The sequence below is a fragment of the Chaetura pelagica genome, unplaced genomic scaffold, assembly GCF_000747805.2.
Source record: "Chaetura pelagica isolate M959 unplaced genomic scaffold, ChaPel_1.0 scaffold69, whole genome shotgun sequence".
NCBI classification, from domain to species: domain Eukaryota; kingdom Metazoa; phylum Chordata; class Aves; order Apodiformes; family Apodidae; genus Chaetura; species Chaetura pelagica.
Genome location: NW_009970724.1, coordinates 11128304 through 11147615, shown reverse-complemented (window position 1 = coordinate 11147615; position 19312 = coordinate 11128304). Strand labels below are relative to the sequence as shown.

The 19312-nt window shown below is 37.0% G+C and overlaps 1 protein-coding gene across 1 annotated transcript in view; it reads right to left on the bottom strand.

Moving 5' to 3' along the window:
• LOC104396882 (uncharacterized oxidoreductase ZK1290.5-like) overlaps positions 1-16850 on the bottom strand; it is a 32415-nt gene extending 15565 nt beyond the window's left edge. The window contains exons 1-4 of the mRNA XM_010006781.1: positions 16647-16850; positions 12449-12488; positions 11038-11286; positions 3519-3620 (exon numbers count right to left, since the gene is read on the bottom strand). Coding sequence (XP_010005083.1) covers positions 3519-3620; positions 11038-11286; positions 12449-12488; positions 16647-16850 — 595 coding nt within the window. The remainder of the gene's footprint in view (positions 1-3518; positions 3621-11037; positions 11287-12448; positions 12489-16646) is intronic.
• Positions 16851-19312: the final 2462 nt, after the last annotated feature.

Here is a 19312-nt window from a genome sequence, read left to right as displayed (position 1 = left end):
TCTTTCAAGTACATTCCAGAGACTTAAGCCTTGGGCAGCAGCCACATTGTTTAATTTCCAAAGATGTAAATGACATTGGATCCAAGGAGTGCAGCTCAAAACTTCAGCATGGCAAGTAATCAACTAGAGAGGGTAACCAGATCTCTAACAAATACTATGCAGATTCTCCCTTTAAACTGTTACAAATCGTTATCAGGACAAGAGATTCTTTTGAAAAATGTTAACCTCAAATTCTTTTTGATGAAATATAGAAAACAGTGCAGTGGTGAGCCACAGTTGGGATTTTTTTTAGTCATAGCAAGGGAGCCCTCTCATCAGCCGAATCTATTATTTTCTATTTATGAGAATGTTCTGAATGAGAATGAGAATGCTCAACACCAAATCCTCACTTAGAGTATATATTTAGGAAGCACTAGTAAGCAGTCAAAGACTAAGAAACAGTAAACCTAAGGATGCCTACACATTGCAATGAATGCACATTACACACCAATTCCATTGACACATGCTGCACTCAAATAACAATGAGTCTGCTATTTCTTCTACAGCCAAAGGTACTTGGGAGATTTCTAAAATTGTATTTATTAATTTGTTTAGCTTTTTATCCAAGTTTTTTGCTCCCTAGAATATTTACTTTAATAGCGTATCACAGATCTTTTTTAAAAAATTACTTCTGAGTAGTGTCTTTTAAATTAGTGCATTCTGACCTGGACAGAGGCACAGACTGTGGTCTCTCCTCAGTTAGCTGGGTGAGAAGATACTTCAGATCAGAAGTCATGCAAGCTGTGCTGCTGCAGCCCTGTGTCTCAGCACCCACGTGCTGGCTTTCAGATGAAACTGGTTGAATCTATCTTTGTGGACATGACCTAAAAGAAAATTTCTTTCAAAGCTATGAAGTTTGGATTTTCTCGTGTCAACATGCAACCATTGTGACCAACCTAAAATGTAAAACAATCTTAAAAAAAGTTTGCATTGAAGACTTTCACAGTCTTGGGTACTAACAGTTTATTTACCATCCTCTTAGAGCATTGACAATAATAAAAATTACTATTAATATTTTACATTATTTAAAAATGTCACTTGCCTTGGTAAGTAGAATTTTTCAGAATAAATATTAACCTGGATTTAAACTGAAGTTGAAATAATGAGATTTTCAAACATCTGCACTCAACCTGTGAATACAGAGAAGTGATTGAAGAAAATCTTATTAACTTCAGCCAGATTAAAGACTTAGGTGAATATTGAAATCTTTAACCATCTCATACGTCTCTTGCAGATAGACATGGATTATCAGTCCCAAAACAAAACATTTTTTTTCCACAGAGAAAAGTGTTATTGTCACTGCACTTTCAGAAACTCTTCTGTGAACACAGCTGATGGCTAAACCCACTACCAAGTTGAGTAATCTCACAACTTCCTTCATGAATTGACTGCAGAAGCATTTTATTTGTTTACACAGACAATCTTGAAATGTGAAACTTTTAGTTTCTACATTTTTTTTTTCTGCAGAATAAACATTTCCAACAAAAAAAAGTAACAGGATTGTGAACAGCAACCAATGACTACCTATACCAAAGTCAAGTTCAAAGAAGACAAAGAACTTACCTGTTCGGTATAAAATCCACAATTCTTCCCCCAAACAAATGATTGTCAAAATCCTTACTCGGATTTTGACAAAATCCTATATTCAATTAATACCAAGGCTAATATGTTGCTTACGTAACACAGAGCAAGTCACATAAACATATGCAGCAAGTGTTTCATCTTCAGTGGAATGTCTAGTGGTTAACCATGCAAAAAAATTACTTAACATTTTCCTCAGAAATCATTGCTTTTCCTTCTCCAAAGCTCGTAACATTCATGTATCATTTCAGTAACACATGGTTATGGTCAGGACATCCAGCATCCCTCTCCCTTAATGGAAAAATGCGGAGGTCAGTGTCCTAAGGCACTTGGTTCAACCAAAACTAATAAAATTTCCTTCTTCTATAGATCGCCTGAGGTAATTTAGACAACCAGAGCTGGAAAACTTATGCTCAGCTACATGAATTATGAGTCCACAGAATGCTTAAATTCAGAAAGAGTGAGGGCAGCAACATGCAAATCGAGAAAACTGTTGAAGAAATGCAATTACAAGAAAAATAAATATAACATGGAATGTCTGTAAAGAGGTAACTTGCATAGGAACAAAAAATAAAAGTAATTTTTCCTCTGCCTGTGAGGCCAGCAATGGTGTTTCCAGTGTTTTACTGAAAGACTACCAAACAGTTCAAAGTCTCTCCCATTAGGAAGATACAGATAGAAAGAAAGAGTCGTGTAAGACAGGAAAAATCACTAGGCACAAATGACACACACTAACTTAAATACTCATAACAAAAAAAAATTCTCAATGGAAAGATTAAGTACCTTGTAGAATAATTAATCTTTAGACTTAAAAATAATTGATGATTTGAAATATTAGGCTGGCATAGCATTTCATTGAAAACTGAATGTTGTAATTCCTTACATGGCAGAAACCACTTTTTGTAAGTTCCCGTATGCTTAATATAAAAAACAAGAACAGAAGAGGTATCAAAGATACTTTACCTTTGTTTCCAGAGGCAGACCAAAAGTAACTATAGGGTTGAAGTCTAAGGCAACAGGTTTATTTATTGCTCTAATAAAACTGGTAGTGCCACACAGCCTGCCATTGCCTTTGTACAGCTCTCCTACAATCACTATTTCAGTAACTCTGGGTTAGCAGACAAACTACTTAATCAAAGAAGTCTTCTCTGAAGCTGTAAACAGAGTAGCTCACCTTTCCCAAGAACTGCATGGCAGGATGTTCTCTTACAACACTATTTCCAATAATACTGCATAAATATTTTGAAGCAAAATCCTCCTCCTAAATCTGCACAATAAATTTTTATTAGGGCAATCTACTCTTCCTATTGCTCTGAATATAAATTGAAGTTTGCAGTGCACCAAAAATCAAACTTACAGTTATCATAACTTGAGAGAACAGCTCCCTTCTTTGAATTTTTTTTCCAAAAGTTAGTAGCAGAGAATCTGCTGTTGAATATTTGTTCCTTATCTAGCCATTTTGTTTCACTAACCTCTTGCAAAACACAATTGGATCTATAAAGTACCACAGTATAGGATGCATCATACAATTAAAAAAAATAAAAATCTAAAGGAAGTAAATGTCACCATGATTTATACTTAAAACAGAGAGGGCTACTACAAAAATGTTCTATAGTGGCATATACATGTCAATATAATTCTGCAGATTTCCTTAAGTACACACACCACCACCAATCTCATGGGCAAACTCTGGCAATGCTTTATTTACAAGCAACAAAAGCACTCTCATTTAACTTACCAAAATCCTAATGCTGCAGTTTCCAAAGAGATTCACATAACTTACACACCCAAATATGAGCATCCACTTCAAATTAAGTTTTGAACAAATCATTCTATGAATTTCCCAAATCCCAAAATATACTATAACTCCTCTGGCAAGATTTTAAAAATTATATCACCTTTCTCATATAGCTCCTCCATTGCTCTCCAGGTTTCAGCTCGGACCTCTCGATTGCTTTTACCTGGAACATGTGCATCAGGCCAGTGTATTAAATAAAGATCTAAAAAAGAAACAGAACAAGACTACTCATTAAAGCGACAAAATAAATAAATAAATAAACCAAACCATGTGAAATAGCATTTTCTCTCTACAATGGCCCCTAACATTTTATCATCAGATAAATCAATAGGAAATTCATGGTCACATACACATTTAATAAACTTTCAACACATAAGCCCCATATAAATCAAAAGATTTTTGGTTACTAGAATGAAGACTGAAGTACTGCTGAAGTGCTACAAGTCTTCAAGTTTATAGAAGAGAAATATGGTTGGCAGTTCAATAGATAATTTATACAACCTCAGCAGCGGGACTGTTTTTTTTTCCTTTCTAAATAATACTTCAATTTATAAATTTCTGTTGAAAATTTTAGCACATTTTTAATGCATTTTTTTGCTATAAACTCGTGGCAGCATTTATGTTTTTTAAAAAAGCATTTTTAAAATATTATTTTAAGGGACAAGATTACGCTTTGCTACATTTTATGAAATGTTAGCCCAATTTCAAACACAATTAAGACTTATTGCTGATTAAACTATCCAAGCAGCTACTGAAACTGGCTGTCTCAGTAAAGAATCTTTTTTTGGTGTTGTTTCCATGCAAGAAAAGACTACCCTTCTACAGAAAAGGAAGCACTTACAACATAAAATAAAACTGAGAAAATGTACATGTATTAGACTCAAGTTCCAAATCAATCACATACCTTTAAAAAATAATAGAATCTGTAACTCCATTATAAGTTTGTAGTAATTGCTAGACATTCTAAGAGACACACTTAGGAGATACCTCAAAAACAATTACATTTCTATTTAAATTTTAACTGCAGATTAAACAGGAAACTATAGGCATCCCAGTCAAAGAGGTGTTGGTCTTTGCTACATTAGACTGACACAAAACAGGAAAAGGAAATATATGCATGACTGAGATGTGCCTCATTGTCTTTGTGCTTTATAATCTCAGGTTTTAGCAGTAAAAATACAGAGTTAAGAACTAGAAAAAGAGATTTGTTTGCAATTAGCAGTTTTTTGTTCTTTGAATGCATCACAGGATTCATTTACAGCACCTCTTTCTAAAAACACAAACCCAAGGATTAGCATTAGGAATTGCTAATTTCAAGTATTCATTTTGATCCAAAATGACATATGCCATTGACAGACTTACTGCATAGAAACTGCCATGTTTTCATCTAAACTTTTTGCTTGGATAAAGCAAATGTCACATATAAGTAGGTGTAAGTTTACCTCACATAAAAATGAAGAATTACACATTTTTAATTGCTACCTGTTTTGTTCTCCAAATGAGACAAAAAAGAACTGCCTAACCATGCAGCAACATGTCTTATAGCAGCAATAAAAATAATTAACCTCAGCAGAATTTTACCAGAAACTAAATTTCCAAAAGCCTGAATATTCAATTAGACACCACAGTTTGCAAATATTCACAGAAATAACTACAAGGAGGTGATCCAGGACAGCCAGCACAGCTTTACCAGGTGCAAATCCTGCCTGACCAACCTAGTGGCTTTCTACAATGAAGTGACTACATCAGTTGACCATGGAAAAGCAGTGGATGTCATCTATCTGGACTTCTGCAAGGCCTTTGACACGGTCCCCCACAACATCCCTCTCACTAAATTGGAAAGATATGGGTTTGATTGGTGGACTGTTCAGTGGATAAGGAACTAGCTAGATGGTCACCTCCAGAGGGTAGTGGTCAATAGCTCTAAGTCCAGATGGAAAATAGTGACAAGTAGTGTCCCTCAGTGGTCAGTGCTGGGCCCAGTGTTGTTTAATATCTTCATTAATGATATTGACAGTGGCATTGAGAGCACCCTCAGCAAGTCTGCTGATGACACCAAGCTGGGTGGTACAGTCTATATGCCAGAGGGATGGGATGCCATCCAGAGGGACCTGGACAAGCTAGAGAAGTGGGCCCAGGTGAACCTCATGAGGTTCAACAAGGCCAAGTACAAGGTCCTGCACCTGGGCTGAGGTAACCCAAGATATTAATACAGGCTGGGGGAGGTCATGGTTGAGAGAAGCCCTGTGGAACAGCACCTGGGTGTACTAGTGGATCAAAAGCTGGGCATGAGACACCAATGTGCAGTTGCAGCCCAGAAGGCCAACTCCATCCTGGACTGTATCAAAAGAAGTGTGGCCAGCAGATCGAGAGGGGTGATTCTGCCCCTCTACTCTGCCCTGGTGAGACCTCACCTAGAATACCAGCTCTGGTGCCCCAAGCACAAGAAAAATGTGGACCTGTTTGAATGCATCCAGAGAAGGGTGATGAAAAAGATCCGAGGGTGGGAGCACCTCTCTTATGAGGACAGGCTGAGGGAGCTAGGGTTGTCCAGTCTGAAAAAGAGAAGGTGCTAGGGGGACCTCATACTGGCCTTCCAGTACCCAAAGGGGGCCTACAGGAAAACTGGGGTCTTTTCACAGAGGCTTGCAGTGAGAGGACGAGGGATAATGGTTTTAAGCTGAAAAAAGAGAGATTTAGGCTAGAGATCAGGCATAAATTCTTCAGTGTAAGGGTGGTGAGACACTGGAACAGGCTGCCCAGAGATGTTACGGGGGCTCCATCCCTGGAGGTGTTCAAGGGCAGGTTGGATGGGGCCCTGAGCAGCATGTTCTGGTGGAAGTTGTCCCTGCCCATGCAGAGGACTTGGAACTCAATCTTTAAGTTCCCTTCCAACTCCAAAAATTCTGTGATACAAAGATGCTTTGTACTCAGGCCAAGAAACTGAAGCACTCCCAGAAGGATGAATGACTTTGTACTGATTTGATAACTGAAAGATCCCTGGCCTTGGATATTTAAAAAATGCAGTACCTCACCATTCCCTGTATTTGTGCCAGAAACCTCTGCAATGGAAACATGATTAGCTGTTGGCCCTGTATTTTCGAAAGGTGATGTTACCAGGTACATGATGTCCATATAATCCTATTATGTTTACTTTAATTTAGGCTTTTTGTTTAAACAAAAATTACTTCAGTTATAAAAATACAAACATTTACAGCTAGAAAGCGCCTATTGGATCAGAGCGCAGTCCTCCTGACTGAAAGAAGTGTTCGCAGAAGATGTGGGGCAAAGGTACCTTGTATCAGAGATAAGAAGCAGAAAGATCTTTCTGCCAATCATTCACAAACCCACCCCAGCACAGCTAGAAGTGGAAGGAATACCACACACCCACACACCTTGCCATGAGCTACAGCGCTGTCAATCTAAATAAACTAAGCATAGTTCATTTTAAACTGTGATCTGCTTAATTCTTCTGCACCTGTTAGAAAACTTTCCATAGTATCTGTAGGCCAATAAAAGCAGTAAGTGTCTCACAAACCAAGGTCTACGATTTCATCTGCGTTTGTACACACATTCACACCTGTACCCACACACTTTCTTTTTTCTTAAAAAGTTTCCCTGCCTGGTGGATTACATGAACACTGTTTTGTTTTGTTTTGTTTTAAATTCTGGAGGCAAGAAATTAGCTTTCCATTATTTATCGAAATAGCTTAACATTCCATTAATCAAGAAATGTGTAACTTTATCACTGGAGGTTTTTTAAAAAACAACTACATTTTTATCTGTTGAGAACACTGTGGCTGTGCCTTGTAGTATGGGATAGATTAATCAATACTTTGAGACATCCTCCAAACATATTAAAAACCCTAATCTTACTCAAAATAAAAAACAAACAGTGATTCATACTATCAGGATGCACTTGAGTGGTGAGGGCCTGAAGTAAATTGAAAGGTCAAAACAGTGCTGCAGGAAAACTAAAATTAACATGCGAACTGCTTTCACACAGACATTTAAAATAGAGCGGCTTATTACTTCTTAGTTGTTACAGCACCAACAATCAACACAGTTCCTCTTAAGTCAAAAGCCCAGTGACATTTTGCAAACTAAAAAGCTACCAGCATATTGCATGGCAATAAAAGTTTGCAATTATATTCAAATTCCTCAAGCAATATAAAAAAGAAAAGGTCAAAATTCAATATAACAAACATAGTTTTGAAGAACAAGCCCTGGTTCATATAAAATCTAAAAGCAAAAGTGTATTTTTTCAATTTTTAGCACAGTTATCTTAACACAGTGCTTCTGTTTTCCCTGCATTTCTCAATTACCAGTGCACTTTTTATGTACACAATGTATTTTTCTCTCCTGCCCAGCATTTTTGTTGTTGTTGTTGTTTTTGTTTTTTATTCTATTGGAACAAGGATCTGTGTGAAGTAACCTTCAAAGTGTTCTGAATTCATACACAATCCAAACTGGGTGTATTATCAGCATTCATCTATTATGCTGAATATGCTGATAGAACATTTGCCCAGATATTTGCCTGAACATGACACACCAGAACAGTAAAAAGGACAATAAAATGGTCTATGAATTCAGTAACCCACAAATCACATTCAAGAAGCTACTTTGGAGGTTTGACCCAAATCCTAAGGAATGTATTCTGCAACTGCCAAACCTGTAAGATTTGCTGCCATTTCATATTGGTCTCCTGTGACTGCTATTTGACAACCATATTTAGAAAAAGCAAGAAACAGAATATATGTTACAGCCACTGCCCACAAATAATACAAATTTCCATCTTCTTATGGAGATATAATGTACTGATTCAAATAAAAATCCTCACCACTGCTCTCCTAATACCATTTGCCCTAAAAGTGTTTATTTTAAAGGTTTCATGACAGAATTTTACTTCAGCAGTTCATCTGTCTCAACAGCAGGCATTTTATGTGCTGCTAATGCACAGATTCATCAATTCGTGCTAGATTATTTTCCCAAGTCTCTAATTCAGTCTGAATTAAATGGACTGTGTAGCCCATAAGGATCCCTCAAGGAAACCAACAAGATCCTCCTTAGAACAAAGAGCTTACCTGCACATTTAGCTGCCAGAGGTCCTACAGCTTTTTCTTTTTGCAGTCTTCTGAATGACTAACTTTCCTTCTTTTCATGTACCTTTACTTCACATTCCTATCTCACAGGAAAACTGGCAGCTTTAACACATGCTTTTAGCTAAAGAATTTACTTTCCTAAGTAAGCTTGGACACAAATCGCCTTGTTACTACCAGATCTTTTCCTGCCATGGATTTCCTATCCTCTCTATTGTATAGACTGGCCAGCAGAAAAGGGGCACAAAATGCAGGTATGAATGAAAACAAAGTGAGGATATCTAAGCTTAGTTCTACAAGCTTATAACCATATTTTCAAACCAATCTTCTGCATTCCAGTTTCTTTTGGAATCACAGACTTGCGATAAACCTCAACATTTAAAAAACAAAAAAAAAAAGCTCTTACTCAAAGCGTTCTTGAAACACTTGAAAAAGTTCATGGTTCAAGACATTGCTGCTTTTTGCTTAAAAATCCTTCCAATAGCACCTTCAAGCTGGGTGTTTTTAGATAGAAGTTGTAGGACTCCCTAAAGCATGATGCTTGCTATGAACTCCAGAAAACACACCAGCTTGTACCTTCTCTAAGGGTCTACTTCACCAGCATATATAGCACCAAAAATAAACCAGAACCTTATATCTTTCACACAAGTGCAGATCATACTGTGTTTAACAGAAATGGTCTGTGGAGTTGATCCAACAGAGACTGAAACTCAAGCAGCCAAACCCATTACTCCACTTGCCATGCCATCGTTCTTGCAGAGGTCATCATCCTCACTGACTAATCAGTCAGTGAATTGCCTGTGAGGTATTTCCTAAGCCATCACAGTTTACCAATCACCAAGTTAAAGCAAGCTGAAGCCAGAATTTATTTAGGTCACAACATCAGACTAAGCAGTGGTTCAGGAAGAGCTTTATACATTTTTCAGACATGTTCACATCAATGGGAGAAAGGTGAGGAAGGAGAGAAGACAGGTGAGGGTACAGAAACTAAAGGGAAAAAAAATCTGGTATGGAGGCAAATTGCAGAGGCAGTTGTAGTACACCTTTATTTACCTTAGCAATACAACCAAAAGAAGTCTCAGAACTGAATATATCTAAAGAATCAAAGTTCTGTTTATCTCAGTCCAAGGATTCACTCACATGGGGACAGTATTTGTGCATTTCTTGCTCTCAGGTTATATTTTTCCTTATTTCATATATTTCTGTTTAGCAGCAATATGTAAACTGAGTATATAAACCTCCTTTAATTGGTCTACTACCTAAAATAATAAAAGCAAATTACAGTGCTAAGAGAAATCACAGAGAATTATTTTCTGGAAATGAGTCAAGTCTTCCTCTCATCAACATTCAGCACCAGTGGCATAGCAAGCAGAAGGATACAGAAAGCAAACACAAAACATAACAAGCAGAAAGCAGACAGGAGGAAACATGTTATTTCTTAATTCAGAGGAGAAAGTCAAAGCTTAAAACATTTAGGGAAGTCTCATTGCAGTGAGCTGTATTTGCTGGGACAGACAAAAGGAGATTTTAATTAATTTTTCATGATTCTGTACCTGTGCAGGAAGTTAAAGAGATACATTTCCAGAAATAATGGAGCCTGAGATACTTGTATGCACATCACTGTCTTTAACAGATAAAAGTTTTTATCCCTTCATCTTGCAAAGTACCCAAGCAAAAAGCCAGTATATACAGCACACAGCTGCCATTAATATTATATTATAAAGACAAGCAAAATGAGGGCTTTCAGGACACTGATAGATAATGTCTGATAGTTAGGTCAATTATTACCTTATTATCATCACAAACACTAACTCCATCAGTATAATTATTTTAGATTATTACTTTAAATTCCTCTTCCTCTACCTTCACACTCCTTTCATTGTTCCAGCTAGGGAAGAAGAAGCAAAAACATTTTTAAAAATACCATGCTTATTTTTATCAACTACCTCCTCTCCTATGACCTGCTGCGAAAAAAAATAAATTATGTGCATCATTATTGCAGCTCTTTGCCTGTCTAATAAGGGAGTAACAATATCACATCTTTGACTACAAGAAGCTTATGATCAGGGCAAGTTTAAAATTGTGTGTGTAAATTTAATTCAGTGTTGAATTTAGTATTTTGTAGATACTTCTAACATTTTCTCCAAAGTATATTGCATCAGACAGACCAAACCAAATTATTCAGAATTTTTAAAAGTTAATAGACCTAAAAAACAGATTTTAGAAAAGACTCCCATTCCTTGAGATTTAGCAGACCATGGAAGACACAAGGGTAAAGTGCAAATAAGGGCAGAATTTGGCTTCTGTGATTTATCTGGCCTTGTGCAGCCCAGTCTCGTGAGAAGTGCCCTTGCTCGTAGCAGGGAGGTTGGAACCTAATGATCTTTTAGGTCCCTTGCAATGTTAGACCATTCTATGATTCTATGATATGTACTACACACTTTTGTTCAGGAATTTATTCATCTTTGCAAATACTCACATGGAAGGTGCAATAAATGAGCTATATGTTAGGATTCATACCAAGATATTCAACACCAAGTCTTTCACATGACTCCAAGCAGGCTTTTTTTGTGTTTTCATAGCCATAATCACTATGCCAGAGTTTGGTAGTTATCCAGAGGTCTTCTCGCTTCACACCACTCTCTTTGATGGCTTTTTGGAGGAGAGATTCGCAGCCGTATCGTTTTGCTGTGTCAATATGACGAATGCCACATTTTTGTAATGCATAGACCACAGCATCATGGGAATAGCCACCTCGATGGGAAGTACCTAAACAAATGAAACCAGAGGGAACTGTTAGCAGGGAATTAGGAGGGACTTTTTTTTTTTTTTTAATATAATGTCACAGAACCTTCTCATTCAATTTTCATTTCCTAATAGTAAAGAAATGGGAACTGACAAATGTCTTAGCTGGAAAAATACAGAAAGCATTAGAATGTTGACACTGATCAGAAATAACTCCACTAAAGTCAAGTATCAACAGCATTTAACTGTAAAGAAGTAATTTCAGAAGTCAGGCTGAAGACCATCAAAGAGAAAACACATACTTTATGGAAAAATAGTATATGGCACAACTTTCACATAGGAGCACAACATTTACAGGTGAAAATATTAAAATTAAGAAATAAACTATAACTTTAAAGGCAATTTAATTTGCAGAAAGCATATCCCGAAAACTTGTCTCTGTTGAACTCCTGGTAGCTTTGAATTATTATTGCATTGTACAACCTCAGACTGGGCCATACCACAGGTGCAATTCACATAATGTCAAGCTCAACAGTAACCAAAACAATAGAATCCTACATAAGTGTTACAGAATGGACAGAGTTTCAGTAATGAAGTAACACTCATTGTGGAGGTATTCACTGGATGTGTATTTTGCATGTCAAGGAGACGGAAAGAGGAGGCAGGAAAACAACCCAGCAGGACTGTCAGATAAAGAACTGGCTGAGAGCAAGGAGGATGATGTTTCTACTTACTCTTTCCTGTTAGCTATTTTTCCTGCCATGAGCCCCTCACCCATTCATCCTCACTCACACACTTCCCACAAACAGTATTTTCTACAGTTTGTTGGAGGAAATGCCCAGTCAGTCCCAGTCAGCTCCCAGAGCCACTTTCTAAGATGATGATTAGTATGCTATAAACAGTAGTTGTCATGCAAGTGGCTACGTCACTAAATTCAGAAGGGCCCTATGCCACGTGACAGTCGACAGCAACAGTCTTCAGCCACTGCTGAATCAAAATAAAGGAGTCCAGATCAAAGGATAATATAAAGTGAAATTTGTATCTGTCATTAACTTTCTATTTTCCTCCAGACTTGGTATTTATTTCTACATGCATTTAAAAAATGTATATGGCTACCCAGACTGTCAGAAAAAGGAAACAAATGTTACCACAGTTACCTTCAATTTATCCTTACAACCTCTCATACCTGGACAGAGAACGCCCACAGGAGTCTGCCTGACCTTCTCCTACATCATAACAATGCATGTGAGAACAAAAACTTACAAACTCGTACACTTGAATGTAAAGCAAGACACGTTCTCTTAAATGCTTATATTTGTGTTCCTAATCTCAGAAAAAAGCATACTAAAAAAATAATACCTTTGTAATCCTGCTCAACACTTCAAATCATTTAAAATAAGATATAGTACAGTCCAATATCACCCTCGTATATCTGAGGATTGTGACATTCTGCTGATCACAATGGGACAATCCCCACATTACATTCACCTATAAAGTGTGAAGTATTGAATTACTGATTTATATTAATAGATTTTAGAATAATGAAAATCTAATACTATATTCCTATAGTTTTGACATACGTATCTTAAGTACCTCATTTTTCAAATGTAAACAAAGTTTTAATGTTTTAAAAGACAAAACTTTAAAACTTTTTTCTCCATAGCCACTAATTATGATTACTAACTGGCTTAATTTCTGAGCCATCTAGAAATAATGTCCCTATAACTTGTTTTACATGAAAGTAAGTCAAGCTAGACCAACTCACATTTTAAAAAAAGCTGTATCAAAATCTTCATGAATGTTTAAGAATTTTAGATGAATGCAATGCTTCCACATTGCAAGTATGGGAAAAGAAAATAAATATATGCAATTATTACATTATTCAGATCCTAAAGGAATTTTATGAAATAATTACATAACTAGCATAGAAAAATTACTATATTTTTTCATAACAAGCTCTTCACTTTTAATATGCTGGTCGTGGTGCCAAATAAATGAGGTTGTAACCATTGTGTCTGTTTCTGGCTGAATGGACATTTCTAAGCAAAGAATGAATGGAGTTCATTTAGAGGTCTTGCAAATGGACTTCATTTAGAGGTCTTGCAGCAAATGGACTCAGACTCTTTTCATGCATAATGAATTTCAGTAAGAACATTTAGGACAAACAACTTTTTTTTTTATTTATTTAACCCTTTTAAGTTAAAGAAAAAGAGTGAGAAAGAAGGAAAATTCAGAATAATTTTATTATTGTTCGCTGTTCGGTGATGGCATGCATAGTTGTTTCACAGGAAATAGAGAGACCAAGATAAGTCTGGAGGGAATTATCTCAATTTCCATGCCTAAAAATTAACTACAACAACCCTGATGCACTACAATTTTTTTTTTTTTTTTAATAAAAACTTTATTATTTAATATTACACTTTGCAAGCCAGCTTAATAACAAACAAGTTTCTATGTTAATTATGCTATTAACATAACAGCTTCTAGACTTCAGAAATCAGTTTTCTTGTGTTTATTCATGTGATTAAATATGTTACATTTAATAGATGTAGAAAGGTGACAACAGAAAGTGGAGTGACTTAAAATTGTATTTTTTAACATTTTAAATCTGGAGTTAACATTATTTGAACAAATTAACATTCTTACATGTTTGGGATTACCCTTTATTCAGAGATGTAATTCACATTGTACCTATATTTTTAAAGACAAACATCAAATCTCACATTTAAGACTAACATGAAAATAGGACCCATTCCATCCTCTTACTGTTTCTAAAAATATTGAATATATCTATATTCTGTAATTCTCTGATAAAAATAGGAATTCCCTTTAACAACTTAAGTAAAATTTAGAGTCTGGGAAAGCTCCCTATTTTTTAGTCAGTGTTTTGACTTGTTTTGACAGCAGAATAGCACTTCTATTTAACTAACTGAACTAACCCACATTTGACAGAGCTGAGGATGTCCGAGATAATTACATTCCTCCAGATTTAGTGAAAATTGGTGGTTGGGAGGGACAAGGACTGCATTAGAACTATGGATAGGTTAAAGGACACAAATCCATTGAAAACTAGGCTTAATTAGTTACACTGTTCTTTTGGTTGTGAGTACTCATAACTTTCTTGATATCCTGAAGAACACTGATACCAAACTGGAATGAGAAACATGCTCTGGCAACCCACAAAAAGTTTCAAAGATTAGTAGGAAAGCAGAACCCTGTTCACGATGCAACTGATACAGGGGAAAAACAAACAAACAAAAAAATACAAACAAAAATCCCAAACCAGCAACTCCCTCCAAAAAGACAAAGTCAACAACACTCCTCCAAATCCTATCCCCTCACACCAAAATGTAAAACTACCAACAAACCAAAATGCTAGACATACACACACAGACTTTGATACACTGTTTCGGTTGATTCAGCCTCATTAAACTTTCTGTTCTCCTTCACAGAACCTGTAGAACTACACATAGAGATCCTAAGTACCAACAGCTTTTCAAAAGAGAAGCACGACCTACTTCTCCTCCTGCTTTCTCCCTCCCTTTGCGGAGGAGTGAGTCTTCATGTGCCTTTTGAAATGTGAAAGTATTATTTATCTGAATATAAAGAAATGTACTGTGATATTAACAACTTTGCTACTTTGAAATCAATGGAATCATTTACATTAGAACAGTGCCTGTTAGTGAAACTGCAGCCAGGATATTTAGAGATCACATCACCAATTAATTATCTTCTGACAGCAGTACTCACTAAATAAAAACTGTTGACAAACAAAATGCTTACAAAGATGCCTGGTCCTTTGCTGATTTTTTAATTTCCAAGTAACCGCTTGAGAAAAGAACTCTCAAAAGCAAAATGTCAAACATCTGTTTTAACATACTGATCATGTAGGTGGTACTGTACACAATAATAGGTTTGAAATACCTTGTATTAGTTTTGTTTCTGTAATTTCAACATTACAGATACAAAATTCATTCTATGAATATATTCAACTTCCGTACTGAAGTTTTTGGTATCAATATGGTTTGATTTCACTGATTACCCTGTGAGCAAATTTGATGACAAAGCATAAAGTGTAGCCTACATATGCAGCAAATGAACACAACAGATTTCAAGGTTTATCCATTCAGAAAACCACATGTCTCTTCTATGGAACAGCTCAAGGGCAGGCAATCCTTACTGTACTTGCTTACTGTCTTAGCTCCTCCTTCACCATTCATATGATCCCTCTGACAAGCTGATGTGGCTTTTTAAATGGCCACACACGTGTATAGCTTCACTATTATTAATAAACCTGAACAACTCCCCAGAGGGGAAAACCACTACATTTCATACAAAAGTCCCCTCTTTAGCAGCAATGGTTAAATAATTAGACATATAAAGTGCTTTTAAAAAATAAAAAAAAAAGTCCCAGTTCTGTTCAAGCCAACCACCAAATGATCAGAAAGCCCTTCTCCAGGAACTTGTCTCCTGGAACCTTTCTTTCCTTTATATTCCCCACCACCATACTTAGAGCATACTCAAGAGGACCAGATAACATGACACTAACTTTCTCTAACCACAGCACTAGAACACAAGGGTTCTTAATGCAGTATTTTGGCATAGGTTTTACTTAACAAGGTCAGTTACTCTGAAAATTACATTTAGCATCACATGACAAAGTACTCATAGCATACTCTCTTCTTTTGTAGAGAGCAGGGCTTTCCTGTGAAACAAAGACAAGTTTGTTTTGAAGCTACTACACAGTTTTCATAAGGTGACTACAGAGTATTTCTAGTTATGGGATCCAAATTTAATCTCAATCACCTTTACAAGATAACTTGCATATTTTACTCAGTGTCCAAGAATGGTATCTAATATATATATAATGGAGCAGCTGCCCTCACAGGAATGAAACCTATAGAGATGATGGATTTCTATGAACTGGTAGGACAGTGTCAATACTGACACAAGCCAGGATGCCACTGGCCTTCCTGGTCACCTGGGCACACTGAAGGCTCATGTTCGGTTGGCTCCTGACCAACACCCCAAGGTCCATCTCTGCTGGGCAGCCTTCCAGCTGCTCTTCCCCAAGAGTTGTTCCCTGTAGCGTTGCCTGAGGTTGTTCGGATTGAAATGCAGGACCTGGCACTTGGCCTTGTTGAACTTCATACAGTTGGCTTTGGCCCATAGATCCAGCCTGTCCAGGTCCCTCTGCAGAGCCTTCCTATCCTCAGGTAGATAACACTCCCTCACAACTTAGTGTAATCTGCAATCTGACTGAGAGTGCATTTGATCCCCTTGTCCAGATCACTGATAAAGATATTAGAGAGAACTGGCTCCAATACTGAGCCCTGAGGAACCCCACTTGTGACTGTCCATCAACTGGATTTAATTCCATTTACCACAACTGTGTGGGTCTGGTCATCCAGTGAGATTTTTACCAAGCAAAGCATGTGCTTGTCTAAACCATGAGCAGGCAGTTTCTCCAGGAAAATGCTGTGGAAAAGTGTGTCAAAGCATTTACTGAAGTCTAGGTAGACAATATCCACAGCCTTTCCCTCATCTACTAAGCGAATCACCTTTTCATCAAAGGAGATCAGGTTCATCAAGCAGGACCTGCCTTTCACAAACCCATGCTGACTGAGCCTGATAACCTGCTTGTCTTGTACATGCTGAACAACAGCACACAAGATGATCTGCTCCATAACCTTGCCTGGCACTGAGATTAGGTGGACAGGCCTGTAGTTCCCTGGATCCTCCTTCCAGCTCCTTCTTGTAGAAGACAACTGCTAACCTTCACTCAACTGGGACCTCCTTGTTTAGCCAAGACTGCTGGTAAATGATTGACAGTGGCTTGGTAAGTACTTCTATCAGCTTCCTCAGTACCCTGAGGTAGAGGTTATCTGGCCCCATAGACCTGTGTGTGTCTAAGTTACGTAGCAGGTTGCTAACCATTTCCCCTTTGATTACGGGTGTTCCATGTAGCTCCCTGTCTTCCAGATCAGGGGGCTGGGTACCCAAAGAACAACTGGTCTTACTACTAAAGACTGATACAAAGAAGGCATTAAGTTCCTCAGACTTTTCCCTCATAATTTGTCACTATGTTTCCCTCCCCGAGCAATAAAGGAGGGAGATTCTCCTTAGCTCTCCTTTTTTTGCTAATATAGAAACATTTTTTATAGCATTAGTCTGATTGAAGCCGTTATGGAGGTTGTTCTGTAAAATCGTGGTGCAATGTGGTGGTGCAGTTGGCGTATGGACATTAATTTGATTCTGCAAACCTCAAAGGACAGGAAGGATGACCCTGCCAGCACTGCAGTAAGGAAGGTACTTCCATACTTTAACAACATGCTGGTACAAGAAGATTCACCAGCATATATCCCCAGTAGAGGTCTTTATTGCATTTACACATGTTTTATGCCATTAAAGCAGTACATTAAAGCAGATGTGGTATTTTCATGTTCCTAAATAATATCACTATACTAATGAAACATTGTTAGTAGATCATGTCTATGTAAAGTCTAGAGATTACACCACAAAGTTTCTCGTGCCTTTGTAAAAGCTGTCTGGATTATGGATATTATTTTTAATGTAAATTTTAGTTCAGTAATACTTTTCTCTGTTTTTCTCTGCTAAATATGACCCACTGCTTAGCACAAAGGGGTTCCTCTGGGACATTGTCTCCTGTGTAACTCAGAATAAGCTCAAAGAAGTCAATAACATGAGGAAGAAAAGTAGGCAAGCAGGATTTTAAACTCCGCACTTCTACTCATGCAACTCTGTACATGCACCAAGGAACAGAATGGAGGAATACAGCCTCGTCACGATAAAGAAGAGTAGGGGAGAGCCATTACATGTTTATTATGCACCCAGGGAAAGGGAAACCAGAATTACTAGTTTTTTTCTCTTCTCAAGAGGAAGGAAGAAATGGCAATGAGCCACTGTTGACAGAAACACTCTATTCCCTCCATCTCAAACAGGCTCTGACTGTAAAAGCTATTCAAATCATTTACTGCAAAATGACTGTACATCTCTGCTCACTGGTGTATCAATTTATCCAGTCAGAACTGTAGAAAATAAGGTATAGAAGCAGCTTCTCAGAATGTGTCTCACAACAAGCCCAGGAAGTCTGCAAGCAGCATCTGCCATCAGTGGGATGCTATCTTACATGGGATAGATTTGCAAACATATTTCTATCTGCAAAAACACACTGTCACCCAAAAAATGTAAATATATTTTCTGTAGGAGTAAAGAGCTTTCCACTGCAAAGTGTCAGCTATTTAACTTATTCAGCTGTTATACAATTTTATAGGTAAAGTGACCTATACATGTGAAAGGCAATTATGAATGTGTAATCCATGTAGAAATTTCATAAGCAGAGCAGGAGCACACATTTATTTAAATGCCTTTACAGTCTGCCAAATCTTGGAGCCTTTTCTTTCACTCCATACTTTCCCACCACCGTGAGAACTATTTCTCATTAACAACCAAATTGGTTTCAGATGCTCTGCTATAAGATGTTACCTTAGAAACCATTTGGTAAAAGACTGTGGCTTCCTTCCATAGAAATCTCAAGCAGTGAAAAGGCAGATTTTCTGGCATAAATCAAATCCAATTTCTAGGGTTCACTAAACCTTTTCTCCTCAGAAAAATGTTTTGTGACTAGATCTTAGCAGTTAATAGTGCACAAAGAATTGCTGGTGTGAACCAGTTTTAAATTATTTTCATTCCATTCCCTTTCTTAACTCAATTGAAATTACTTCCAAAACTTACCAAACCTTGATAGACTTCTAATTTCATAACTAACAAGGATATGTACTATGTACAGTAAATAAATAGATTGACTGAAAATGCTAATGCTATGCTATTCCCCTTTTAAGATATTTACTTAAACTATCCTATTTGATAGAGATTATATTAACAACACTAAACATTTGGATATACTTCACAATGAGACAAACCTGTTACAATTTTTTCCTACTCCAAACAACTTCCACAAAAGAGAACAATCAAAAGAAAAAAAGCCCATATTCTGTACTTAAGTAGGACATTATGATAATCATTCCTG